At 43.9% G+C, this 23,687-nt stretch overlaps 1 protein-coding gene across 1 annotated transcript in view; it reads left to right on the top strand.

Annotated features, from left to right (window-relative positions):
* sec63 (SEC63 homolog, protein translocation regulator) overlaps positions 1–23,687 on the top strand; it is a 100,583-nt gene that overhangs the window by 8,597 nt on the left and 68,299 nt on the right. The window contains exon 2 of the mRNA XM_068027160.1: positions 21,977–22,076. Coding sequence (XP_067883261.1) covers positions 21,977–22,076 — 100 coding nt within the window. The remainder of the gene's footprint in view (positions 1–21,976; positions 22,077–23,687) is intronic.

Here is a 23,687-nt window from a genome sequence, read left to right as displayed (position 1 = left end):
GCGAGAATCTACCGGTCACGGATAGGCCTGACTAGCCACCAGCGGGCCTGCAACCGATGAGTACAACCTTCCCAAAATTTTCATCCGCGAAGCAATGACGAGTAGCGCACAAGGAGTGTATTACAACACTAAAGTGTTCTGGCTTGTGCAATAATTAAGACCAGTGACAATCTTTGCAAGAAGTCCTGTTGGGATTGTCATCCCTAAAATGTAAATTGAGAAGGTTGTTGTAGATTACGAATATTCCTGGAATTTTTCAGTTGAATGTCAGGATTATCTTTATTTTGAGTGTCCTTTTAGCTTGGCCCACTGATAGCATAGTTTTTGACTTTGCAGTACCCTCTCTCTTTCAGCTGAACTCTTATGTCTATGAGCTTTTAAACAGGTAAACCACTGAACCATAATGTGTTGCCGTAGACTTGATTGCTTTTGGCATATGTCAGCATATGATGCGCCACCAGCAGAAATGTTTGATACAAAGATTATTGCGAGGCTCCAATTTTAGAATGAAATTTATTCATCCAGCAGACAGGAACTAAAAAAGCAGATAATGCAGTCAGTCTGGCTGGAAATTTGTCCAAGAAACCTTTGTAAAAGTTGTTTTATTTTAAATAAAGGATCTTGATTGCATATGAAAAACACTTTATTAGTCTGCAGTGGTGGCGCACATTTGACCTAATAAGTCCATTTTGGTGCCTATCCTCCATATGAGCAGTAGTCCTAATCCCATGTGGCTGCCCTGTTTCAGTATCTCTTTATTGTCCTTTCCTTGAACCATCTAACTAACCTGTTCTTAACTGTTGACACAATTTCTGCTTCAATCACTAACTGGCAGGACATTCCGCCCCTCCACAACTCTGTTTAAAAGTAAATTTCTCCTCCTCTGTCTTAAATCGTACATTTAATCCCTTTGTTCTGGATCCCTCAATCACTTGCAACAATCTGTTTCTATCTACTCTGTCCTATGCCATCTCCGTCTCCTCTTCCAGCAAAACAAGTTACAATTTTTCAAGTCTTGAATTTATATTACCTTCTACTAGGCAGCAATTTAGGAACGTACATTGTAGCTCGTCTATTGCCTCGACAGGGAGTGGAAACATATTGGTAATATTAGAACATAAGAACTAGGAGCAGGAGTAGGCCGTCCGGCCCCTCGAGCCTGCTCCGCCATTCAATAAGATCATGGCTGATCTTTTCGTGGACTCAGATCCACTTACCCGCTCTCTCACCGTATCCCTTAATTCCTTTATTGTTCAAAAAGATATCTACCTTAGCTTTAAAAATGTTTACTGAAGTAGCGTGAACTACTTCACTGGGCAAGGAATTCCATAGATTAACAACCCTCTGGGTGAAGAAGTTCCTTCTCAATTCAGTCCTAAATCTGCTCCCTCTAATCTTGAGGCTATGCCCTCTTGTCCTAGCTTCACCTGCCAGTGGAAACATCCTCTCTACTTGTATCTTATCTATTCCCTTCATAATTTTATATGTTTCTATAAGATCCCCCCTCATTCTTCTGAATTCCAATGAATATAATCCCAATCTACTCAGTCTCTCCTCATAAGCCAACCCCCTCAACTCCGGAATCAACCTAGTGAACCTCCTCTGCACCCCCTCCAGTGCCAGTACATCCTTTCTCAAGTAAGGAGACCAAAACTGCACACAGTACTCCAGGTGCGGCCTCACCAGTACCTTATACAGCTGCAACATAACCTCTCTGCTTTTAGACTCAATCCCTTTAGCAATGAAGGACAAAATTTCATTTGCCTTCCTAATTACTTGCTGTCCCTGCAGACCAACCTTCTGCGATTCATGCACAAGGACACCTAGGTCCCTCTGCATAGCAGCATGCTGCAACTTTTTACCATTCAAGTAATAATCCTTTTTACCGTTACTCCTACCGCAAGGAGGAGGTGTTAGCAATTTTGGAAAGTGTGAAAATAGATAAGTCCCCTGGGCCAGATGGGATTTATCCTAGGATTCTCTGGGAAGCCAGGGAGGAGATTGCAGAGCCTTTGACCTTGATCTTTATGTCGTCATTGTTGACAGGAATAGTGCCGGAAGACTGGAGGATAGCAAATGTTGTCCCCTTGTTCAAGAAGGGGAGTAGAGACAGCCCTGGTAATTATAGACCTGTGAGCCTTACTTCGGTTGTGGTTAAAAAGTTGGAAAAGGTTATAAGAGATAGGATTTATAATCATCTTGAAAAGAATAAGTTCATTAGCGATAGTCAGCACGGTTTTGTGAAGGGTAGGTCGTGCCTCACAAACCTTATTGAGTTTTTTGAGAAGGTGACCAAACAGGTGGATGAGGGTAAAGCCGTGGATGTGGTGTATATGGATTTCAGTAAGGCATTTGATAAGGTTCCCCACGGTAGGCTATTGCAGAAAATACGGAAGTATGGGATTGAAGGTGATTTAGTGCTTTGGATCAGAAATTGGCTAGCTGAAAGAAGACAGAGGGTGGTGGTTGATGGCAAATGTTCATCCTGGAGTTTAGTTACTAGTGGTGTACTGCAAGGATCTGTTTTGGGGCCACTGCTGTTTGTCATTTTTATAAATGACCTGGATGAGGGTGTAGAAGGGTGGGTTAGTAAATTTGCGGATGACACGAAGGTCGGTGGAGTTGTGGATAGTGCTGAAGGATGTTGTAGGTTACAGAGGGACATAGATAGGCTGCAGAGCTGGGCTGAGAGATGGCAAATGGAGTTTAATGCGGAAAAGTGTGAGGTGATTCACTTTGGAAGGAGTAACAGGAATGCAGAGTACTGGGCTAATGGGAAGATTCTTGGTAGTGTAGATGAACAGAGAGATCTTGGTGTCCAGGTACATAAATCCCTGAAGGTTGCTACCCAGGTTAATAGGGCTGTTAAGAAGGCATATGGTGTGTTAGCTTTTATTAGTAGGGGGATCGAGTTTCGGAGCCACGAGGTCATGCTGCAGCTGTACAAAACTCTGGTGCGGCCGCACCTGGAGTATTGCGTGCAGTTCTGGTCACCGCATTATAGGAAGGATCTCGAAGCTTTGGAAAGGGTGCAGAGGAGATTTACTAGGATGTTGCCTGGTATGGAGGGAAGGTCTTACGAGGAAAGGCTGAGGGACTTGAGGTTGTTTTCATTGGAGAGAAGGAGGAGGAGAGGTGACTTAATAGAGAGATATAAGATAATCAGAGGGTTGGATAGGGTGGATAGTGAGAGTCTTTTTCCTCGGATGGTGATGGCAAACACGAGGGGACATAGCTTTAAGTTGAGGGGTGATAGATATAGGACAGATGTCAGAGGTAGTTTCTTTACTCAGAGAGTAGTAGGGGCGTGGAACGCCCTGCCTGCAACAGTAGTAGACTCGCCAACTTTAAGGGCATTTAAGTGGTCATTGGATAGACATATGGATGAAAATGGAATAGTGTAGGTCAGATGGTTTCACAGGTCGGCATAACATCGAGGGCCGAAGGGCCTGTACTGCGCTGTAATGTTCTATGTTCTATGAAATGAATGACTTCACATTTATTAACATAGTATTCCATCTGCCAGACCTTTGCCCACTCACTGAATGTATCTATGTTCCTCTGCAAAGTTTCACAGTCATCTGCACACTTTGCTCTGCCACTCATCTTAGTGTCATCTGCAAACTTTGACACCCTACACGTGGTCCCCAACTCCAAATCATCTATATAAATTGTAAATAATTGCGGTCCCAACACCGATCACTGAGGCACACCACTAGTGACTGATTGCCAGCCAGAATAGCACTCATTTATCCCCACTCTCTGCTTCCTGTTCGTCAACCAATCCTCTATCCATGCTAATACTTTACCCCTAACGCCATGCATCCTTATCTTATGCAGCAGCCTCTTGTGCGGCACCTTGTCGAAGGCCTTTTGGAAATCTAGGTACACCACATCCACTGGGTCCCCATTGTCCACCTTGCTCGTAATGTCTTCATAGAATTCCAAAAGATTTGTCAAGCATGACCTGCCCTTCATGAACCCATGCTGCGTCTGCCCAACGGGACAATTTCTATCGAGATGCCCTGCTATTTCTTCCTTGATAATAGACTCAAGCATCTTCCCCACTACAGAGGTTAAGCTAACCGGTCTATAATTCCCCATCTTTTGTCTACCTCCCTTTTTAAACAGTGGCGTCACATCTGCTGTTTTCCAATCTGCTGGGACTACCCCAGAGTCCAGTGAATTTTGGAAAATTACCGCCAGTGCACCTGCTATTTCTCCCGCCATCTCTTTTAGTACCCTGGGATGCATTCCATCAGGGCCAGGAGACTTATCAATCCTTAGCTCCATTAGCTTGCCCGACACTACCTCTTCCATAATAATGATTGTTTCCAGGTCCTCACCTACGTTCGTCTCTTTGTCAATTACTGGCATGTTATTAGTGTCCTCCACTGTGAAGACCGATACAAAATACCTGTTCAATGCCTCGGTCATTTCATCATATCCCATAACTAAATTCCCCTTCTCATCCTCTAAAGGACCAACGTTTACTTTAGCCACTCTTTTTCGTTTTATATATTTATAGAAACTTTTGCTATCTGTCTTTATATTCTGTGCTAGTTTTTTTCTCATGTTCTATCTTACGTTTCTTTATAGCTCTTTTTGTGGCTTTCTGTTGACCTTTAAAGTTTTCCCAATCTTCTAGTTTCATGCTGTTTTTGGCCACTTTGTATGCCTTCTCTTTCAATTTGATAGCCTCCCTTATTTCCTTAGACACCCATGGCAGATTACCCCTTTTCTTCCAGTCCTTCCTTTTCACTGGAATATACTTTTGCTGAGCACTTTGAAAAATTGCTTTGAAAGTCCTCCACTGCTTGTCAACTGTCCCACCATAAAATCTTTGTTTCCAGTCTACTTTAGCCAAGTCCTCCCTCATTCTATTGTAGTCCCCCTTGTTCAAGCGCAGGACCCTGGTATTGGATTTTATCTTCACACTCTCCATCTGTATTCTCAATTCAGTTACAATTAAATAAAGTTACAATTTTTCAAGTCTTGAATTTATATTACCTTCTACTAGGCAGCAATTTAGGAACGTGCATTGTAGCCCGTCTATTGCCTCGACAGGGAATGGAAACATATTGGTAATATTGCTGGACCAGTAGTCTAGAGCACAGGACTAATGGTCTGGAGACATGAGTTCCAATCCCACCACTGCAGTTGGGGGAATTTAAATTCCATTAATGAAATTAAATCTGGAAAAAGGCTAGTCTCAGTAATGATCACGTCACTACTAGATAGTCATTAAAAAAATCTGGTTTACTAATGTCCTTCGGGGAAGGACGTTTGCCATCCTTACCTGGTCTGGCCTATATGTGACTCCAGTTCCATAGCAATCCGGTTGACTCTTAACTGCCCTCTAAAATGGCCTAGCAAGCCACTCTGTTATATCAAACCGCTCTAGAAAAGTTGACTAAGAATAAAAACAGACACTCCACCCAACATCGACCTAGGGACCCTATGCAGTTGACCCTGCGAAATCTTTCTCATTAACGTTAGAATTAGAATATTACAGCGCAGTACAGGCCCTTCGGCCCTCGATGTTGCGCCGACCTGTGAAACTATCTGACCTACACTATTCCATTTTCATCCATATGTCTATCCAATGACCACTTAAATGCCCTTAAAGTTGGCGAGTCTACTACTGTTGCAGGCAGGGCGTTCCACGCCCCTACTACTCTCTGAGTAAAGAAACTACCTCTGACATCTGTCCTATATCTATCACCCCTCAACTTAAAGCTATGTCCCCTCTTGTTTGCCATCACCATCCGAGGAAAAAGACTCTCACTATCCACCCTATCCAACCCTCTGATTATCTTATATGTCTCTATTAAGTCACCTCTCCTCCTCCTTCTCTCCAACGAAAACGACCTCAAGTCCCTCAGCCTTTCCTCGTAAGACCTTCCCTCCATACCAGGCAACATCCTAGTAAATCTCCTCTGCACCCTTTCCAAAGCTTCCAGATCCTTCCTATAATGCGGTGACCAGAACTGCACGCAATACTCCAGCTGCGGTCTCACCAGAGTTTTGTACAGCTGCAGCATGACCTCGTGGCTCCGAAACTCGATCCCCCTACTAATAAAAGCTAACACACCATATGCCTTCTTAACAGCCCTATTAACCTGGGTAGCAACCTTCAGGGATTTATGCACCTGGACACCAAGATCTCTCTGTTCATCTACACTGCCAAGAATCTTCCCATTAGCCCAGTACTCTGCATTCCTGTTACTCCTTCCAAAGTGAATCACCTCGCACTTTTCCGCATTAAACTCCATTTGCCATCTCTCAGCCCAGCTCTGCAGCCTATCTATGTCCCTCTGTACCCTACAACATCCTTCGGCACTATCCACAACTCCACCGACCTTGGTGTCATCCGCAAATTTACTAACCCACCCTTCTACACCCTCTTCCAGGTCATTTATAAAAATGACAAACAGCAGTGGCCCCAAAACAGATCCTTGCGGTACACCACTAGTAACTAAACTCCAGGATGAACATTTGCCATCAACCACCACCCTCTGTCTTCTTTCAGCTAGCCAATTTCTGATCCAAAGCTCTAAATCACCTTCAACCCCATACTTCCGTATTTTCTGCAATAGCCTACCATGGGGAACCTTATCAAACGCCTTACTGAAATCCATATACACCACATCCACTGCTTTACCCTCATCCACCTGTTTGGTCACCGTCTCAAAAAACTCAATAAGGTTTGTGAGGCACGACCTACCCGTCACAAAACCGTGCTGACTATCGCTAATGAACTTATTCTTTTCAAGATGATTATAAATCCGGTCTCTTATCTGGGGACTTGTGCCAAAATTGGGAGAGCTGCACCACAGACTAGTCAAGCAACAGCCTGACATAGTAAGACCCACTGAATCATACCTGACAACCAATGTCCCAGACTCTTCCATCACCATCCCTAGGTGTGTCCTGTCCCACTGGCAGGACAGACCCAGCAGAGGTGGTGGCACTGTGGAATACAGTTGGGAGGGAGTGGCCCTGGGAGTCCTCAACATTGGTTCCAGACCCCATGAAGTCTCATGGCAACAGGTCACACATGGAGAAGGAAACCTCATGCTGATGACCACCTACTACCCTTCCTCAACTGATGAATCAGTACCCCTCCTTGTTGAACACCACTTGGAAGAAGGACTAAGGGTAACAGTTGTATTCTGGGTGAGGGACCTCACTGTCCATCACCAAGAGTGGCTTGGCACCATCGCTACTGACTGAGCTGGTTGAGTCCTGAAAGACATCTGCCAGACTGGGCCTGTGGCAGGTGGTACATACGAACATACGAATTAGCAGGAGTAGGCCACTGAGCCCCGCGATCTTGCTCTGCCATTCAATAAGGTCATGGCTGATCTGATTGCAACCTCTACTCCACATTTCCACCTACCCCCAATAACCTTTCACCCCCTTGCTTATCAAGAATCTATCTACCTCTTGTTATGACCAAGGCAGGAATAATGCACTGTTAATTCAGTCCCACTACTCCACAGGTCACAGCATATTAGTAAAGTTTCTTACCTACTAGAAATTAACCAAATTACACACTTTATTTATCCCTTAGAATAAAGCAAAACAAGCCAGGTTTCTTTAAACAACAGAAAATTAACGATTAATAAACCAAGTTTTAAACAATAATGAGATAAATCTATATGTATGAAAAGATTTTGTAACTTATTCTTCCTAAACCTCATGCACACATATATTCAAAAACCAACGGTTAACCGGTTTTAAAAGGATGTTTAAATTAGAACTATTGCTTAGGAATAATAAAATAACTGGGTAACTTCTGGTAGGATATTTATGGATCAGTGAGGTGTCCCAGAGTCGAATAGTTGGATGCCACTCAAAATCTCTCCAGGTGAGATTAATGAACAGTCTGTGATGGGTAGTCGTTCAAGGCAATTCGTCTACAGCAGATGTCACAGATCTTTCAGCAAAATGGTTGTAGTAACAGGTCTACTTAAATTTTAAAGTAGCAGTCTAACAGTAAAAACTTTCTTAAGATTTCAGGATCTTTCAAAAACACAAAAGGCAACAGGGCTCACTCTTTTTTTATTATTTAAAGATACAGCACTGAAACAGGCCCTTCGGCCCACCGAGTCTGTGCCAACCATCAACCACCCATTTATACTAATCCTACATTAATCCCATATTCCTACCACATCCCCACCTGTCCCTATATTTCCCTACCACCTACCTATACTAGGGGCAATTTATAATGGCCAATATACCTACCAACCTGCAAGTCTTCGGCTGTGGGAGGAAACCGGAGCACCCGGCGAAAACCCACTTGAGGCAGGGGTTCTTGAGACTGGAGGCAATAGCAATCTGCCACATAAGGCTTCCTTTCTCCAAAGCAGTGCTCCTCCACATAGTATAGCAACTCCTCTTTTCCTGGTCTTTTCTCTCTTCATGCAGGTCAAAACCATACTTTAAATGTAGTACTTCTTTCTATGAGATGCAAAGGTTATTTTTCAGGTAGAGTAGGTCTTGTTCCTGGTCTACAAACACAAGTCCCAGTCCCTGGTCTGTTTCACATTACAAAATCTGAAACTCAAAGCTTTCAACAACCAAGTCACAAGACAGTCATACATTTTCCTGTTGCTTGGATACAAGTTTTACAGCCTCCATACTTCAAACACCAAGTCAACATTGTGTTCACAGAAAGTCCTTTTCTCAGTCGTAAAGGCACACAGACCTCTTAGTTTAAAAAGAACAAAACTCTTGTCACACTCTGCCTTAAAAAGCTTCCACAGCCTTTTGAGGAAGAGTGTTCCACAGACTCATGACTTTGAGGAAAAAAAATTCTCCTCCTTTGTCTTAAACGGGCAACCCTTTGTTTTTAAATAGTGGACCCTAGTTCTAAATTCTCCCACAAGAGGAAACCTCCTTTCCACTTCCAGCCTGTCAAGACTCCTCAGGATCTTGTATATTTCAATCGAGTCGCCTTTTACTCTTCTAAACTCCAGCGGATACAATAAAAGCAAAATGCTGCAGATGCTGGAAATCTGAAATAAAAACAGAAAGTGCTGGAAATACTCAGGCCAGGCCAGTTAGCATCTGTGGAGAGAGAAGCAGAATTAACATTTTATCTTCATCAGATGAAAGGTCACAGATTGAAACGTTAACTCAACTTCTCTCTCCACAGATGCCGACTGACCTGCTGAGTATTTCCAGCGGATACAAGCCTAGCCTGTCCAACTTTTTATCATAAGACAACCCACCCATTCCAGATTTTAGTCTAGTCAACCTTCTCTGAATTGCTTCCAATGCATTTACATCCTTCCTTAAATAAGGGCCGTTTCAGTGCTGTAAGTAGGATGGAAATCTGATCGAGATTCAAGCATAGTGTTACGGAAAAGGTAGGCACAGATTTGAGAGGTGCCAATACATTCAAGGAGAGGGAAGGAAGGTAGTTTGCAAGGATGATGACAGATTTGAAAGGGGAGGGAACCATTTATGATATCAGCTAACAAGAGATCCAGGAAGGGAAGTGGGTTGGCATGGGAAAATGGGTCGAGAGAGTAGGTGGTGAATCTCATGGATGATTTCAGAGAGGGCATGAGAGGAGAGAAACTAGAGAAAGATGTGGGTTTAGGGCTAGGGCAGTGGTGAACCTTTGGGGAAGCTTGGCTTGATGATCAAGAGAAAGGGAATGCACCTTGGGCAACTGAAAAATGTTCTCAGTGTTAATGGTGAAGACATCCATGAGGTCCTTGCACTTGGTAGAGATGAGGGTGGAGGACACACTTGGTAGTGGAGAAAAGTCAGAGTTTATCTTTGCATTCCAGGAGTAGTGAGCAGTGACAGAAGAGCACAGCCATAACACTGCTTGTGAATCAGCTAGATATGGTGATATGTGGGTGCGCTTCTTGAGCTTATGTTCAAGCAAGAAAAGATCAAAAATAATGAATGAATTCCAAATGAAGGATGTACATCAGTGCTAACGAAGACATCTGATGTGACTCTTAAATCAGCTGTGACCCCTATTCTGTCCAAAATTGATCAAAAATGATTGTTCTGCCTCAGCAAAGATTATAATGAATCTTTTGAATCTGTACCTTTTATTTGTGTTGTCCGTAGGCAATACAATCTGAAATGTCAAACTGTGGCCATAGTTAATGAGCTGAAGTGTGAAATGGCTACTGATGGGTCAAATTCCCTTGCTGAAAATATGCCCACCACAGTTAACAATACTTCTTACTCAGTACTTTGAACAGCCTGGGGAAGGGAAAAGTGTATGTTGAAGGAAATGTTTCAATTTGGCAATTGTGCAAAAGGTAGACCGGGGGGCTGGGGAAAGACAATGGAAGAGGAAAAGAGTACATGTCAGAAAAAGTTGGAGCCAAATAGATAGAGATGACTAGCAGAGCATATGAATGAGATGAGAAAGTGTGGGGGAAATGATCAGAGAGACATAATGGGACATAATTTAGTGGCAAGAAAATGCAGAGTTTAATGTGCACATTTTATTAATGTGTAAATGGTCCAACAATTTGTGACAGATGCCCCATGAGCTGTGAATTGCCACAATTGCTAGATGATTGGCGCTGCTCTGCTGTTGGCCTCTCAAAAACTGCAGCTTGTCCACAGCCTCCGTATGAGTTGCACGAAATTGTGCATTAATTATCAATTAAATTCACTACAGAAAGTTGGAATTGGTACTTAATGAAGTGAGGACTCTTTTAATTACTAGATCTATAATCCTGCAAAATGCCATTGTCTGTCTCTGGCTCAGAAAAGGAACATTGAGACTGTGGAATGTCATTCCTGCAGGTAATAAATGGTTCTGGGAGATTTTAAAAATTTAACATTTTTTCTCTCTTAATTCAAACTTTCTTTCCCTCTCATTATTTCTCCTCCTGTACCTGATTTGACTCCAATTCATCCTATTTCCTTCACTGTTGTTCCTCTTTCTCAGTCCTTAAATCTCATTGGCTAAGGGGATAGTGTTGGTCCCCTCATTCAGTAAGGCACAAATTTTTTTTTTATTCATTCAGGGATGTGGGCGTCGCTGGCTAGGCCAGCATTTATTGCCCATCCCTAATTGCCCTCGAGAAGGTGGTGGTGGTGAGCTGCCTTCTTGAACTGCTGCAGTCCATTTGGGGTAGGTATACCCACAGTGCTGTTAGGAAGGGAGTTCCAGGATTTTGACCCAGCGACAGTGAAGGCACGTCGATATAGTTCCAAGTCAGGATGGTGTGTGACTTGGAGGGGAACTTGCAGGTGGTGGTGTTCCCATGCATTTGCTGCCCTTGTCCTTCTAGTTGGTAGAGGTCGTGGGTTTGGAAGGTGCTGTCTAAGGAGCCTTGCTGTAGTGCATCTTGTAGATGGTACACACTGCTGCCACTGTGCGTTGGTGGTGTCCCATTGCCCTTGTGCTATTATCAGCTTGCACTACAATTTACAACATAAATTTCTTTCAAGCTGAAGGGTGAGGGATGTTATGGGGTAACTGGGTATGTTATGAGGTGCCCCATTCCAGCAATTTTTATGCCAATATTTTTTTTATGAGCAATGCACTGATCAGCTAGTTTTTTAAAAAAAGCTAGGCTTGGATGTTTAACACTAGACTGGAAATTATATTTTCCAAGCCAGAAGAGAGCCTTTTAAAAAAAATATATATATTTTTGTCTGCTGGCAGTCGGCTCCCTAGGGAGCTCCTCACTATGCATGCATGTCCATGGCCAGGGGCTACCATCCATTGCTCTTTGAGTCTAAATCCACTCTACTACTGTTTAAGTTCTCCTAGTTCTAATAGTAGGTGTATTTTAGCTCAAACTTCAAATTAACTGTGAAAGATCTTCTGTTAGTTCAAACCCCATCCACTGACCTTACCTGGTGAACTCTGGTAAAGATCTGGAAATGGATTGTCTCTCAAGTATGGCTTCAAATTCCTGAATTTCTTTGGACATCAAAACCATATTTCTGTGTTGGACTACACTGGAATAAATTGTTAAGACACTGCTTCCGCCTACAATCTGTTCTTTGATCTGTGAGCTGTGGAAAAGATCTGGAAAAATCTCCTGTAGATCTTTTCTCAAACGTGGCTTCAAATTCCTGGACTTCTCTCCACATCAAGAAGATGCTTCTCTGGACTACCCTGGCTGTACCCTTCAGTCTGTTCCTGTTCGGAAAATTACTCTCCTGGGTTGAGAACAAACCTCTGCTCCTTCTGGATTTTATGATGCCCTCCAACTTCACCATCACCTTTCTGATCCCGCAACTGACACTCTGTAGGCCTCCTGGATCATTTTCCTATGAAAATACTCGCCTGCCAACACTCTATACTCAAATAGCTTCTGGACTCCTGTCTCCAAACTCTCAAAACAAGCTTGTTGATGCTCCATGCTGACTCCACCTTACCTAAGTCATCATTATCCCACCATGGAATTACTGACTTTTACTCTGGACTCCTTCCTACTATTTCCTATCAGGGTTTTATGAACCAGACCTATGTAACTTGAGGTTTTCCTGAGTCCATTCATGTGCGCATTCTGTCTGCCGCTTCAGATCCAAACCCATCACTCTCGACCATCACTCTATTTCCACTTCTGTTTTTAACTTTTCTCTTTATCTCTCCTAGACCCCTCTCTTCTATTTTCATGCCTCACTCACAGGCACTTTCCCTTTCCAATTCTCTAGAGCAGAGATTTCAAGAGGGTTGGAGGGATGAGATCATGGAGGGCTTTGAACGTAAAGATGAGAATTTTAAAAGTGATGTGTTGCTGGACTGGAGCCCATGTAGGTCATTGAGCACCCGAGTGATAGGTGAATGGGACTTGTTGTGAGTTAGGATACAGGCAGCAGAGTTTTAGATGAGCTCAGGTTTACAGAGAGTGGAAGGTGGGAGGTCAGCCAGGAGAGCAGTCGAATATTCGAGTCTGGAGGTAACAAAAGTATGGGTGAAGGTTCAGATCCATACCTTGCATAAGGTCAGAAAGCAGGTTTAAAAAAAAAACAGAACACCTAAACAGAAAAAGATTTGCAGGGCGGCAGGGGAGTGGGATTAAGTGAGTTGCTGTTGCAGAGAGTTGGCACCGACATGACGGGCTGAATGGCCTCTGCCTGTGCTGTAACCATTCTATGATTCTGACCCTTCAGTATTCCTTGACCTTCCTGCGCTCTTGCTGCCTTCAGAAGTTTGACTCCCTCTTAGATAAACCTACAACTTCCCTCTGTACCTCCCTTGGCATTCTCCGAAGGCCTCATCAAGGCACTCGTCACTGACTCATTATGAGCAGCAACCCTAATTTCCCCCATCCCGCACTCTCGTCATCCTTTATCCACTGGTAATAGTGAACCTAGGTGCTTTCTCACTAGTACAACCAAATGTAAGATGAACAATGGGGTTGTCAAACTTCTGGGGAGAATGTCTGTTATTGGCTGTCACTGGTGACATAGATTATATTTACTACATTTATGAAGTATTTGGATGAGCACTTGAAACACCATAGCATACAAGGCTACGGGCCAAGTGCTGGAAAATGGGATTGGAATAGATAGGTGCTTGATGGTCGGCATGGACGTGATGGGCCGAAAGGTCTGTTTCTGTTGCTGTATAACTCTATAACTCTAATCTATCATAGCCAGCTTGCGCCTCATACTTTTGTAGTTTCCTTTATTTATATTCAGGACCCTAGTTTCAGATTCAATTACTTCACTCTCCATCTTGATGAAGAATTCTATCATGTTATGGTTGCTCCTCCCCAAGGGACCCCGCACAGCAAGATTGTTAATTAATCCTTTCCCCATAAGCTGATGGTACAAGGACTAGGGGACACAAGATTAAAGGTTTTGGGGCTTGAGATGCAGGGGAGATGTGAGAAAGAAGTTATTTACACAGCGAGTGGTAATGACCTGGAACTCCCTACCTTCGCAGGTGGTGGAAGTGGAGACAATAAATGATTTCAAAAGGAAATTGGATGGTCACAAAGGAAATAAACTGACAGGGCTACATAGATAGAACTGGTGAACGGGACTGATTAGGATGTCTCTGCATACAGCCGGAATGGACTTGGGCTGAATGGCCTCCTCCTGTGCCGTTATGTCTAGGACTCTAAACTGTTGACCACCCAACCTTCCCTCTTTTTTTTGTTCGCTCGTGGGATGTGGGTGTTGCTGGCTAGGACAGCATTTATTGCCCATCCCTAATTGCCCTTGAGAAGGGGGTTGTGAGCTGCCGCCTTGAACTGCTGCAGTCCTTGGGATGTAGGTACACCAGCAGTGCTGTTAGGAAGGGAGTTCCAGGATTTTGACCCAGCAACAGTGAAGGAATGGCAATTTATAGTTCCAAGTCAGGATGGTGAGTGACTTGGAGAGGAACTTGCAGATGGTGGTGTTCCTATGCATCTGCTGCCCTTATCCTTCTAGGTGGTAGAGGTCGCTTGTTTGGAAGGTGCTGTTGAAGGAGCCTTGGTGAGTTGCTGCAGTGCCTCTTGTAGATGGTACGTACTGCTGTGCATCAGTGGTTAAGGGGGTGGATGAAGTGCTGATCAGGTGGGCTGCTTTGTCCTGGATGGTGTTGAGCTTCTTTGAGTGTTGCTGGAGCTACACGCATCCAGGCAAGTAGAGAGTATTCCATCACACTCCTGATTTGTGCCTTGTAGATGGTGGACAGGAGATGAGTTACTTGCCACAGAATTCCTAGCCTCTGACCTGCTGTAAGAGCCGTAGCATGTATGTGGTCCAGTTCAGTTTCTGGTCAATGGTCACTTCCAAGATGTTGTTAGTGGGGGTTTCAGCGATGGTAATGCCATTGAACATCAAAGGCAGATGGTTAGATTCTCATTATTCTGGCACATGTGTAGTGCAAATGTTACTTGCCACTTATCAGTCCAAGCCTGGATGCTGTTTAGGTATAGACACGGGCTACTTCAGTATCGGAGGAGTCGCAAATGGTGTTGAACATTGTGCAATCATCTGACCTTATGATGGAGGGAAGGTCATTGCTGAAGCAACTGAAGATGGTTGGGCCGAGGACACTATCCTGAGGAACTCCTGCAGTGATATCCTGGGACTGAGATGATTGACTTCCAGCAAGCACAGCCATCTTCCTTTATGCAAGGTATGACTCCAACCGGCGGAGAGTTCACACCCTGATTCCTTTGATGTCATATTCGGTCAAATGCTGCCTTGATGTCAAGGGCAGTCACTCTCACCTCACCTGTGGAGTTCAGCTCTTTTGTCCATGTTTCTACCAAGGCTGTAATGAGGTTCAGGACCTGAGTGGCCCTGGCGAAACCCAAACTGAGCGTTGCTGAGAAAGTGCTGCTTGATAGCACTAACGACTACCCCTTCCATCACTTTTCTGATGATCGAGAGTAGACTGATAGGGTAAAGTGTGGCTACCCGACCCAGACCCGACAACAAGTGTCGGGGTCGGGTCTCTCTTCCAGGTCCAGCATTCGGGCTCGGGTCGGGTCGGGCTGGACGTGGACAGTGCTGCCTTGCTCTGGGAAGTAATCTTCAAATGAACATTCAGGACGTTAAGGTGGCAAGTGTGCAGTCTTGTCTCCGCACTCTAAAGTAAAGCCTGGCTACTCGACCAAACCTGACTACATGTGTCAGGTGTGGGTCGGGTTGGGCATTTAAAAAAATTAAAGGACTCAGGCCCAGGTTGGATTTGGGTTGGCTGTTGTCAGGTCGGGCCCGGGTCAGGTTTTAATTTTATACCCAAGCCAGGCTTTATGATAGGGTGATAATTGGCTGGGTTGGATTTGTCCTGCTTTTTGTGCACAACACATACCTGGGCAGTTTCCTACATTGCTGGGCAGATGCCAGTGTTGTAGCTGTACTGGAACAGCTTGGTTTGGGGGAGGCTAGTTTTGGAGCACAAGTCTTCAGTACTATTGTTGGACTGTTGTCAGGGCCCATATCCTTTGCAGTATCCCGTGCCTTCAGCTGTTTCCTGATATCACGTGGAGTGAATCGAATTGGCTGAAGACTGGCATCTGTGATGCTGGGGGCCTCGGGAGGAGGCCGAGATGGATCATTCACTCGGCATTCTTTCCTGGTCCACATGTTAGCCGATATTGTTAACGGTTCTCTCTCTTCAGGTGTTGTCCTTCTCTGTCCTTGAAATCTGCCATCATCACCCCTCTCCTCAAAGAACCAACCCTTCACCACACTGTCCTTGTAAACTACCATACAATCTCCAACCTCCCTTTCTTCAAAGTCCTTGCACATGTTATCACCTCCCAATTCCATGTTTGAATTTCCGCCCCTGCCACAGTACAGCTGTTATCAAATTCAGAAATGGCATCCTGTGTGACTGTGACAAAGATAAACTTCCCTCCTCGTTCTTCTCAACCTGTCTGCAGCCTTTGGCATAGTTGACCACACCATTTCTTTCAACATCTTTTCACTATTGTCCAACTAGGTGGGACTGCTCTCATCTGTTTACATTCTTATCTACCCAGTTGTAGCCAGAGTATCACTTGTGATGGCTTCTCTTCCTGCTCCTGCACCATTATCTCTGGTACCCCCCACCCCCCCACCGCCCCAAGGAGCTATCTTTGGTCCCCTCCTGTTTCTCATCTGCATGCTGCGCCTGGATTTCATCTAAAAGCACAGCATTAGTTTTCACGTGCACTGATGACGTCACCACCTGTCTCGACGACGCCACTGTTGCCATATTATCAGACTGCTTATCTAACATCAGTACTGGATAAGCAGAAATTTGCTCCAATTAAATATTGGGAAGACTGAATCCATTGTTTGTGGTCCCTGCTCCAAACTTTGTTCTCGAGCTACCGACTCATTCCTCTTCCTGGCAACATTAAGCTAGTCTTTGCAACCTTGGTGTCATATTTGACCCCGATATGAGCTTCCGACCACACATTTGTGCCATCACTAAGATTTCCTATTTCCACCTCTGTACCATCACCTGACTTTGCCTGACTCTGCTCATCTGTTGCCGAAACCCTCATTGGTGCCTTTGTTACCTCTTGACTTAACTCTTCCAACACACTCCTGACTAGACTCCCACATTCTACACTCTAAACTTAGTCATCCAAAACTCTGCTGCTCGTGTCTTAACGCGCACCAAGTCCCATTCACCCCTTGCTTCCTGACCTACGTTAGCTCCCAGTCAAGCAACGTCTCGATCTTAAAATTCTCATCCTTGTTTTCAAATCCCTGCATGGCCTCGCCTTGCCTCTTTCTATCTCTGTAATCTCCTCCAGTCCTACAATCCTCTGAGATATCTGCGGTCATCTAATTCTGGCCTCTTGAGCTTCCCCCATTTTAATCACTCCAGCATTAGTGGCTGTGCCTTCAGTTGCCCGAAGCTCTGAATGCCCTCCCTAAAACCTCTCTATCTCTGTACTCGCTTTGCTCCTTTAAGAGACTCCTTCAAACATACCTCTTTGAGCAAGCTTTTGGTCATTGACCTAATATCATCTTATGCGGCTTGGTGCCCTATTTTGATTTATAATGCTCCTGTAAAGTGCTTTGGGACATTTTATTACATTAAAAGATGCTATATAAATATAAGTTGCTGAAAAACAGGACCGGGAGTAAAAAGCTGTAGAAATTTTCCTCTTTTGATTATCAATTGTGGCTTAATGGATGTGTTGCCTTGAGCCTAGTATTCATATTCCAACCCAATTAGTCAATGATTCATCTACTTTGAGGGAAGCAAATGTTTTGAGGGTACAGGTCATAGACAAGAAGGTACAGAGAGATGATCTATACAGATACATATGGATCCAGTTTACTTTGTATATTTAACAATTGCCATTTCCTAGTGAGTGAATAATAAAGAAGAAACTTGTGTTTTTCTCCCCCGTGTGGCCTATACTGTAGGGTGACCATGGGTATCTCTGTGACCTTGTCTCTTTCGCCCTTCCCAGATCTTGTTTTGTTGCCAGCCAGTGGATGGAACAGGACAGACACCAGTTTTACTGGAAAGTAGTTGTGCATTTTCTACTCTCCCTATATTTAATCAGCAAGCCACTTTACTAATGGACATTTGCAAAACAATATGACCCTCTGCTCCTGAAAGGCACTATATAAGAGCAAGTTTCTTTTACTTATTCAGCAGAAAACTAAACCTATGTGAACTAGTCACAGAGAATGAGATGTGCATGTTTGCTTTCTCGCTTCTATTGAACGTGCTCAGCTTTTACAGAGCAGACTCTATGGTTTTTCTGTTTAACATCTGTAAAGAAAGACTTGCCTTTATATAGCACCCTTTGAAATGTAGAAACATGGCTTAGCACACACTCACAAACAACAATGTGATAATGACCAGATATCTCTTTTTGCGATATCGTTTGAGGGATAAATATTGGCCAGGACACCATGGATAACTCCCCTGCTCCTTTTTGAAATAGTATCATGGTCTTTTACGTCCACCTCAAAGGGCAGATGGGGCCTTGGTTTAACCTTTCATCCAGGAAACGGCACGTCCAACAGTGGAGTGTCAACCTCCCTTTATACTCCAGTTCTGGAATGTAACTTGAACACACAATCTTCTGACTCAGGCGAGAGTGCTACCAACTGAGCCACAGCTGACACAGTATGTATATTGCAATGAATAGCCATAGTATCTTGTTTGTGTGGATTAAATTCAGTGTGTTTGACGATCAGGCTCTTTTTTGCTTTTGCTTAATTAGAAAATTGTTTTATTCACTGTATTTTTTGGTAACTAATTACAGTTATAGGCTAGAATGTTAAGTTAGCGACCTGGGGGAACTGATTGTAGACTTTGGGCCGTTGAGGTTTTTGGAATGAGGTTGAGATTTGCACAGTTGCCCAAACACTACAGTGAAACATTGCCATATTACATTTATAACCTTAAATGTTTCTTTAAGGAAATGCTTCAGGGAATAAGCACTGATCGAAGATCCAAAGTACAGTGATACCTCAAACTCGGTGATTACTTGACAGAAGTCAATGTGGAGATGCCCTTCAGAATGAAAAGCTGTAATTTTCACACATGGTGGCTTTCAAGCTCACTGCAATACCTTTTGGCAGTACCTTTGTGTTCAGCTTTATGCAGGCTATAAAATCGGTTCCAAGATGTCAACAGGGAATACAGTAGTGTGGTAATGTCACTGGACTAGTAATCCAGAGGCCCAAGATAATTCCCTGGGGACACTGGTTCAAATCCCACCATGGCAGTTGATGGAATTTAAATTCAAAGACATAATAAAAATCTGGAATTGAAAACTAGTCTCCGTAATGGTGCCATGAAACTACCATTGATTGTTGTAAAAACCCATCTGGTTCACTAATGTCTTTTAGGGAAGGAAATAAGAAGGGTCACTGACCCGAAACGTTAACTCTGCTTCTCTTTCCACAGATGCTGCCAGACCTGCTGAGTGATTCCAGCATTTCTTGTTTTTGTTTCAGATTTCCAGCATCCGCAGTATTTTGCTTCTATTCTTACCTGGTCTGGCCTACATGTGACTCCAGGTCCACAGCAATGTGGTTGACTCTTAACTGCCCTCTGAAATGGTCTAGCAAGCCACTCAGTTGTCAAGGGTATTTTGCGGTGGGCAACATATGCTGGCCTTGCCACATGTATAAAAGAATTAAAAAAAATAAACTTTGGGCATTAATCATCAGTGAGTAATGCCAACAGTGGAAATTAGGGAGATTATTTTGATACGTATGAATGCACAGTTTCAGCCTGTCCAAACTGCTTTTTCATTCTTGGGCATTGCTAGCAAAGCCAACATTTATTGCCCATCCTTAGTTGCCCTGGAAGATGATGGTGAGTCACCACCTTAAACTACTGCAGTCCAAGACATTATATACTGTTTTGACCTAACCTATGTAGGACAGCTGCAGTGTACCAACTTCCTGGTGTAGATAGCTCCATTTTGCATTTCCACTCAACCAGATCGAATTGGAGCAGTGGATCTGGTAGCAGTATGCAATTGCTTACAAAAAGGTTTCTCCTGTCTGAATAAGTCAGGTCAGACCTCTTGTATTTCTGGCTGTATCCAATGTAGAGGGAAGCATATATGCTATTGACTGCAGTTCTATAATATAAAAGTGTCATACCGTAGCCAGGCACATTGCTTTTGTTAGTGATAGTAGGAAGCTGGTTTGTTGGTCTAGCACAGAGGGCAGTAGAACAGGAATAGAAATGGCTGAGCTGCAGGTATCTTGGACAACGAGCTGTTGCAGTGTTGACTACAAATTGGGTAGGTACCCTTGATGTGAGCAAACCCATTGAAAGGAAGGAATTGATCATCTTGTGGCTAGAAAGGTTAGACTAATCCACATAAAATCTTTGTAGATGCTCCTCGCATAATTGGCAAGGGAAAAAGTAGGATGTACTTCAGATATGTTTTCAAAAAATAGTAATTAAGAGCATGGTTTCTTGTCTGTTTATAACATCGCAGGTATAACAGCCAAAGCAAATGCACAGAGGAAGCTTTAATTACTTTCTTGTCTTCGCTTAGGGAAATAAACCATTATATCAGTTAGCAACTACAAAGGTTATGCAACAGGAACTTGCTTGAACAAGCCAGAGATGTGCTTCAAACATCCTTTAACTGTTTGATGGTTCTCTGGCAGATTCTGGTGTGCAAATGTGAAATGAACGCAAAGAACTTCAAATATTCCTCAAAGTGTGCGTGTCAGCCTTGGCACAACTGATAGTACTCATGCCTCTGAGTTAGAAGGTTTGGGTTGAAACCCCACTCCAGAGACTTGACCATATAATACAGGCAGACACTCCACTTTGGGCAGCACAGTGGTGTAGTGGTTAGCACCGCAGCCTCACAGCTCCAGTGACCCGGGTTCGATTCTGGGTACTGCCTGTGTGGAGTTTGCAAGTTCTCCCTGTGGCCGCGTGGGTTTCCGCCGGGTGCTTCGGTTTCCTCCCACAGCCAAAGACTTGCAGGTTGATAGGTAAATTGGCCATTGTAAATTGCCCCTACTGTAGGTTGGTAGGTGGTAGGAGAATGGTGGGGATGTGGGAGGGAATATAGGATTAATGTAGGATTAGTATAAATGGGCGGGTGTTGGTCGGCACAGACTCGGTGGGCCGAAGAGCCTGTTTCAGTGCTGTATCTCTCTGATTCCAGTGCAGTACTAAGGCAGTATTGCAGTGGTCGGAGGTGCCATCTTCTAGAGGAGACTTCAAACTGCGGTCTCGTCTGCCCCCTCAGGTGAAATAAAAAAAATTCCATGGCACTATTTGAAGAAGGGTGGGGGGAAGGCTCCTCAACCAACATCACCATTTTAAAAAAAAACACCATCATTCTCTCTGTTTGTGGGACATTACAACAGTGACTACACTTCAAAACTGTCATTAGCTGTTAAAGGGCTTTTGCGATGCCCTGAGATTGTTAAAGGTGCTGTATAAATACAAAATCTTTTTAGTGAGTACATTTCCTTGCTAAGAAATGTAAGGATTAAAGCCAATGATGGGTTTAGTAGATCATTCAGTACCGTTATAAGCAAAATACTGGATGCTGGAAATCTGAAAGAAAAAGAAAGTGCTGGAAATGCTCGGCAGGTTTGGTATCATCTGTGAAGAGAGAAATAGTTAATGTTTTGAGTCGGGAACCCAGTACCAGATTTACAACAAGATCACCTCTGATCTTACCTGTTTTGGAATGATTGGAGTAAAAATTAGCTTTAGAGCATTAATGATGAGTTTTGGGCAGAAAGACATTGATTTGATTTACCCTGTTTGTCTGCAGTCCAGACCTGAGTTGTCAAGAGGTAGTGGAGTTTGGAGGAAACTCAAATCGGGTTTAAAAAAAAAATGAACAGAGCAAATGAGCCTGATGGCAGCTCTTATCCAGCAAGTGGCCAAGAGGGCAATGAAGAAGTTCAAGTGGTGAACGAAAAAGATGCTGGGCAGGAGTGACATGGCAAGGAGCCTGAAGTGCTTTGTCAGCTTGTTGCCCTGGGTGAGCCTCAGGGTCTGAAGGGAAACAATTATTTGCTTCTTGTGTTTATGGGCAAGTAACTTTCCTTTTTTACTCAACAGAGGAACGCAGGATAAAGACATTAGGAAAAGTACATAGGAGGTGCTTGTGGTATCGGTTACGGTCAGGAAAATCGGGTCACAGTGCGATTCCCACATTAAAGTGAGTATTTTTTCATCTTTTAATTGTTAATGAAACAAAAGCAGTCTTCTATAAGAATTGATCAGATTTTGCCTGACTTTCAAATTGATGTTTAAATTGCAAATTATTCATGGGTACCGTGAAACATTAATTCATCCTGAGAAATTGGCTACATAAAATTCAGTAGCTGCAAAGTGAGTTAGAAACAAAAGACACATTAAAAATTCTCAGCTGTCATTTGAATAGCTGCACCACTAAAATCTCTGAATCCTCCAGCAATAGTGACTTTCTAGTTGCAAATTTCAACTTCAATGTAAAGCTGTCAAAGTAAAGTCTGTTCAAAAATGAACATCAACAAATGTAGATTTCTGTAAGGAGAATTGGAGAGGGAGGGGAAGAAGCGAAATAACAGGATTTAAAAAAGCAATAGCCTCTATTTTGCAAGCCAATACTGACAGCTACATGAAGCTTGAGGCCATTTCTCTGCCACTCTTTTGTGCTTTCCGACTCCTTTACCAGCCCTGCAGCAGATATTCCAATGATGCCATTAATGTACTGCGTTAAAGACTGAGTAAATGGCATCCTCTTTAGGACACTCTTCACATTCATGTAAAATATGTGATTTGAAGGAGCTGGTGCCCCTGATTTAGTTAGGATCACTCAGCAATCCACATATCGACAGGATTCAGAATGGAAGGAGAATGGAGAAATATTGCATCTTACTTCATCGACCTAATTGCAAATGGTAAATCAACTAGGAACAGAGGCCCAACCAGTCCCCACCCACCACCACCCTCCTCCGCCTGGCTGAACTTGTTCTCACATTGAACAACTTCTCCTTCAACTCCACGCACTTCCTTCAAGTAAAAGGTGTCGCTATGGGTCCCCGCATGGGTCCTAGTTATGCCTGTCTTTTTGTGGGATATGTCGAGCATTCTTTGTTCCAGTCCTACTCAGGCCCCCTCCCCCAACTCTTTTTCCGGTACATTGATGACTGTATCGGTGCCGTTTCCTGCTCCCGCCCCGAACTGGAAAACTTTATCAACTTTGCTTCCAATTTCCACCCTTCTCTCACCTTTACATGGTCCATCTCTGACACTTCCCTTCCCTTCCTCGACTTCTCTGTCTCCATCTCTGGGGATAGGTTGTCTACCAATATCCATTATAAGCCCACTGACTCCCACAGCTACCTCGACTACACTTCTTCACACCCTACCTCCTGTAAGGACTCCATTCCATTCTCCCAGTTTCTCCGTCTCCGACGCATCTGCTCTGATGATGCCACCTTCCATGACGGTGCTTCTGATATGACCTCCTTTTTCCTCAACCGAGGATTCCCCCCCACTGTGGTTGACAGGGCCCTCAACCGTGTCCGACCCATTCCCCGCACCTCTACCCTCACCCCTTCCCCTCCCTCCCAGAACCGTGACAGGGTTCCTCTTGTCCTCACTTTTCATCCCACCAGCCTCCATATCCAAAGGATCATTCTCCGCCATTTTCGCCACCTCCAGCGTGATGCCACTACCAGTCGCATCTTCCCCTCCCTTCCCCTGTCAGCATTCCGAAGGGATCGTTCCCTCCGCGACACCCTGGTCCACTCCTCCATTACCCCCACCGCCTCGTCCCCGTCCC

This window comes from Heterodontus francisci, chromosome 3 (genome assembly GCF_036365525.1).
Source record: "Heterodontus francisci isolate sHetFra1 chromosome 3, sHetFra1.hap1, whole genome shotgun sequence".
Classification (NCBI taxonomy): Eukaryota; Metazoa; Chordata; class Chondrichthyes; order Heterodontiformes; family Heterodontidae; genus Heterodontus; species Heterodontus francisci.
The sequence above is the reverse complement of the archived record's forward strand: the minus strand, read 5'-3'. Positions and strand labels throughout refer to the sequence as shown.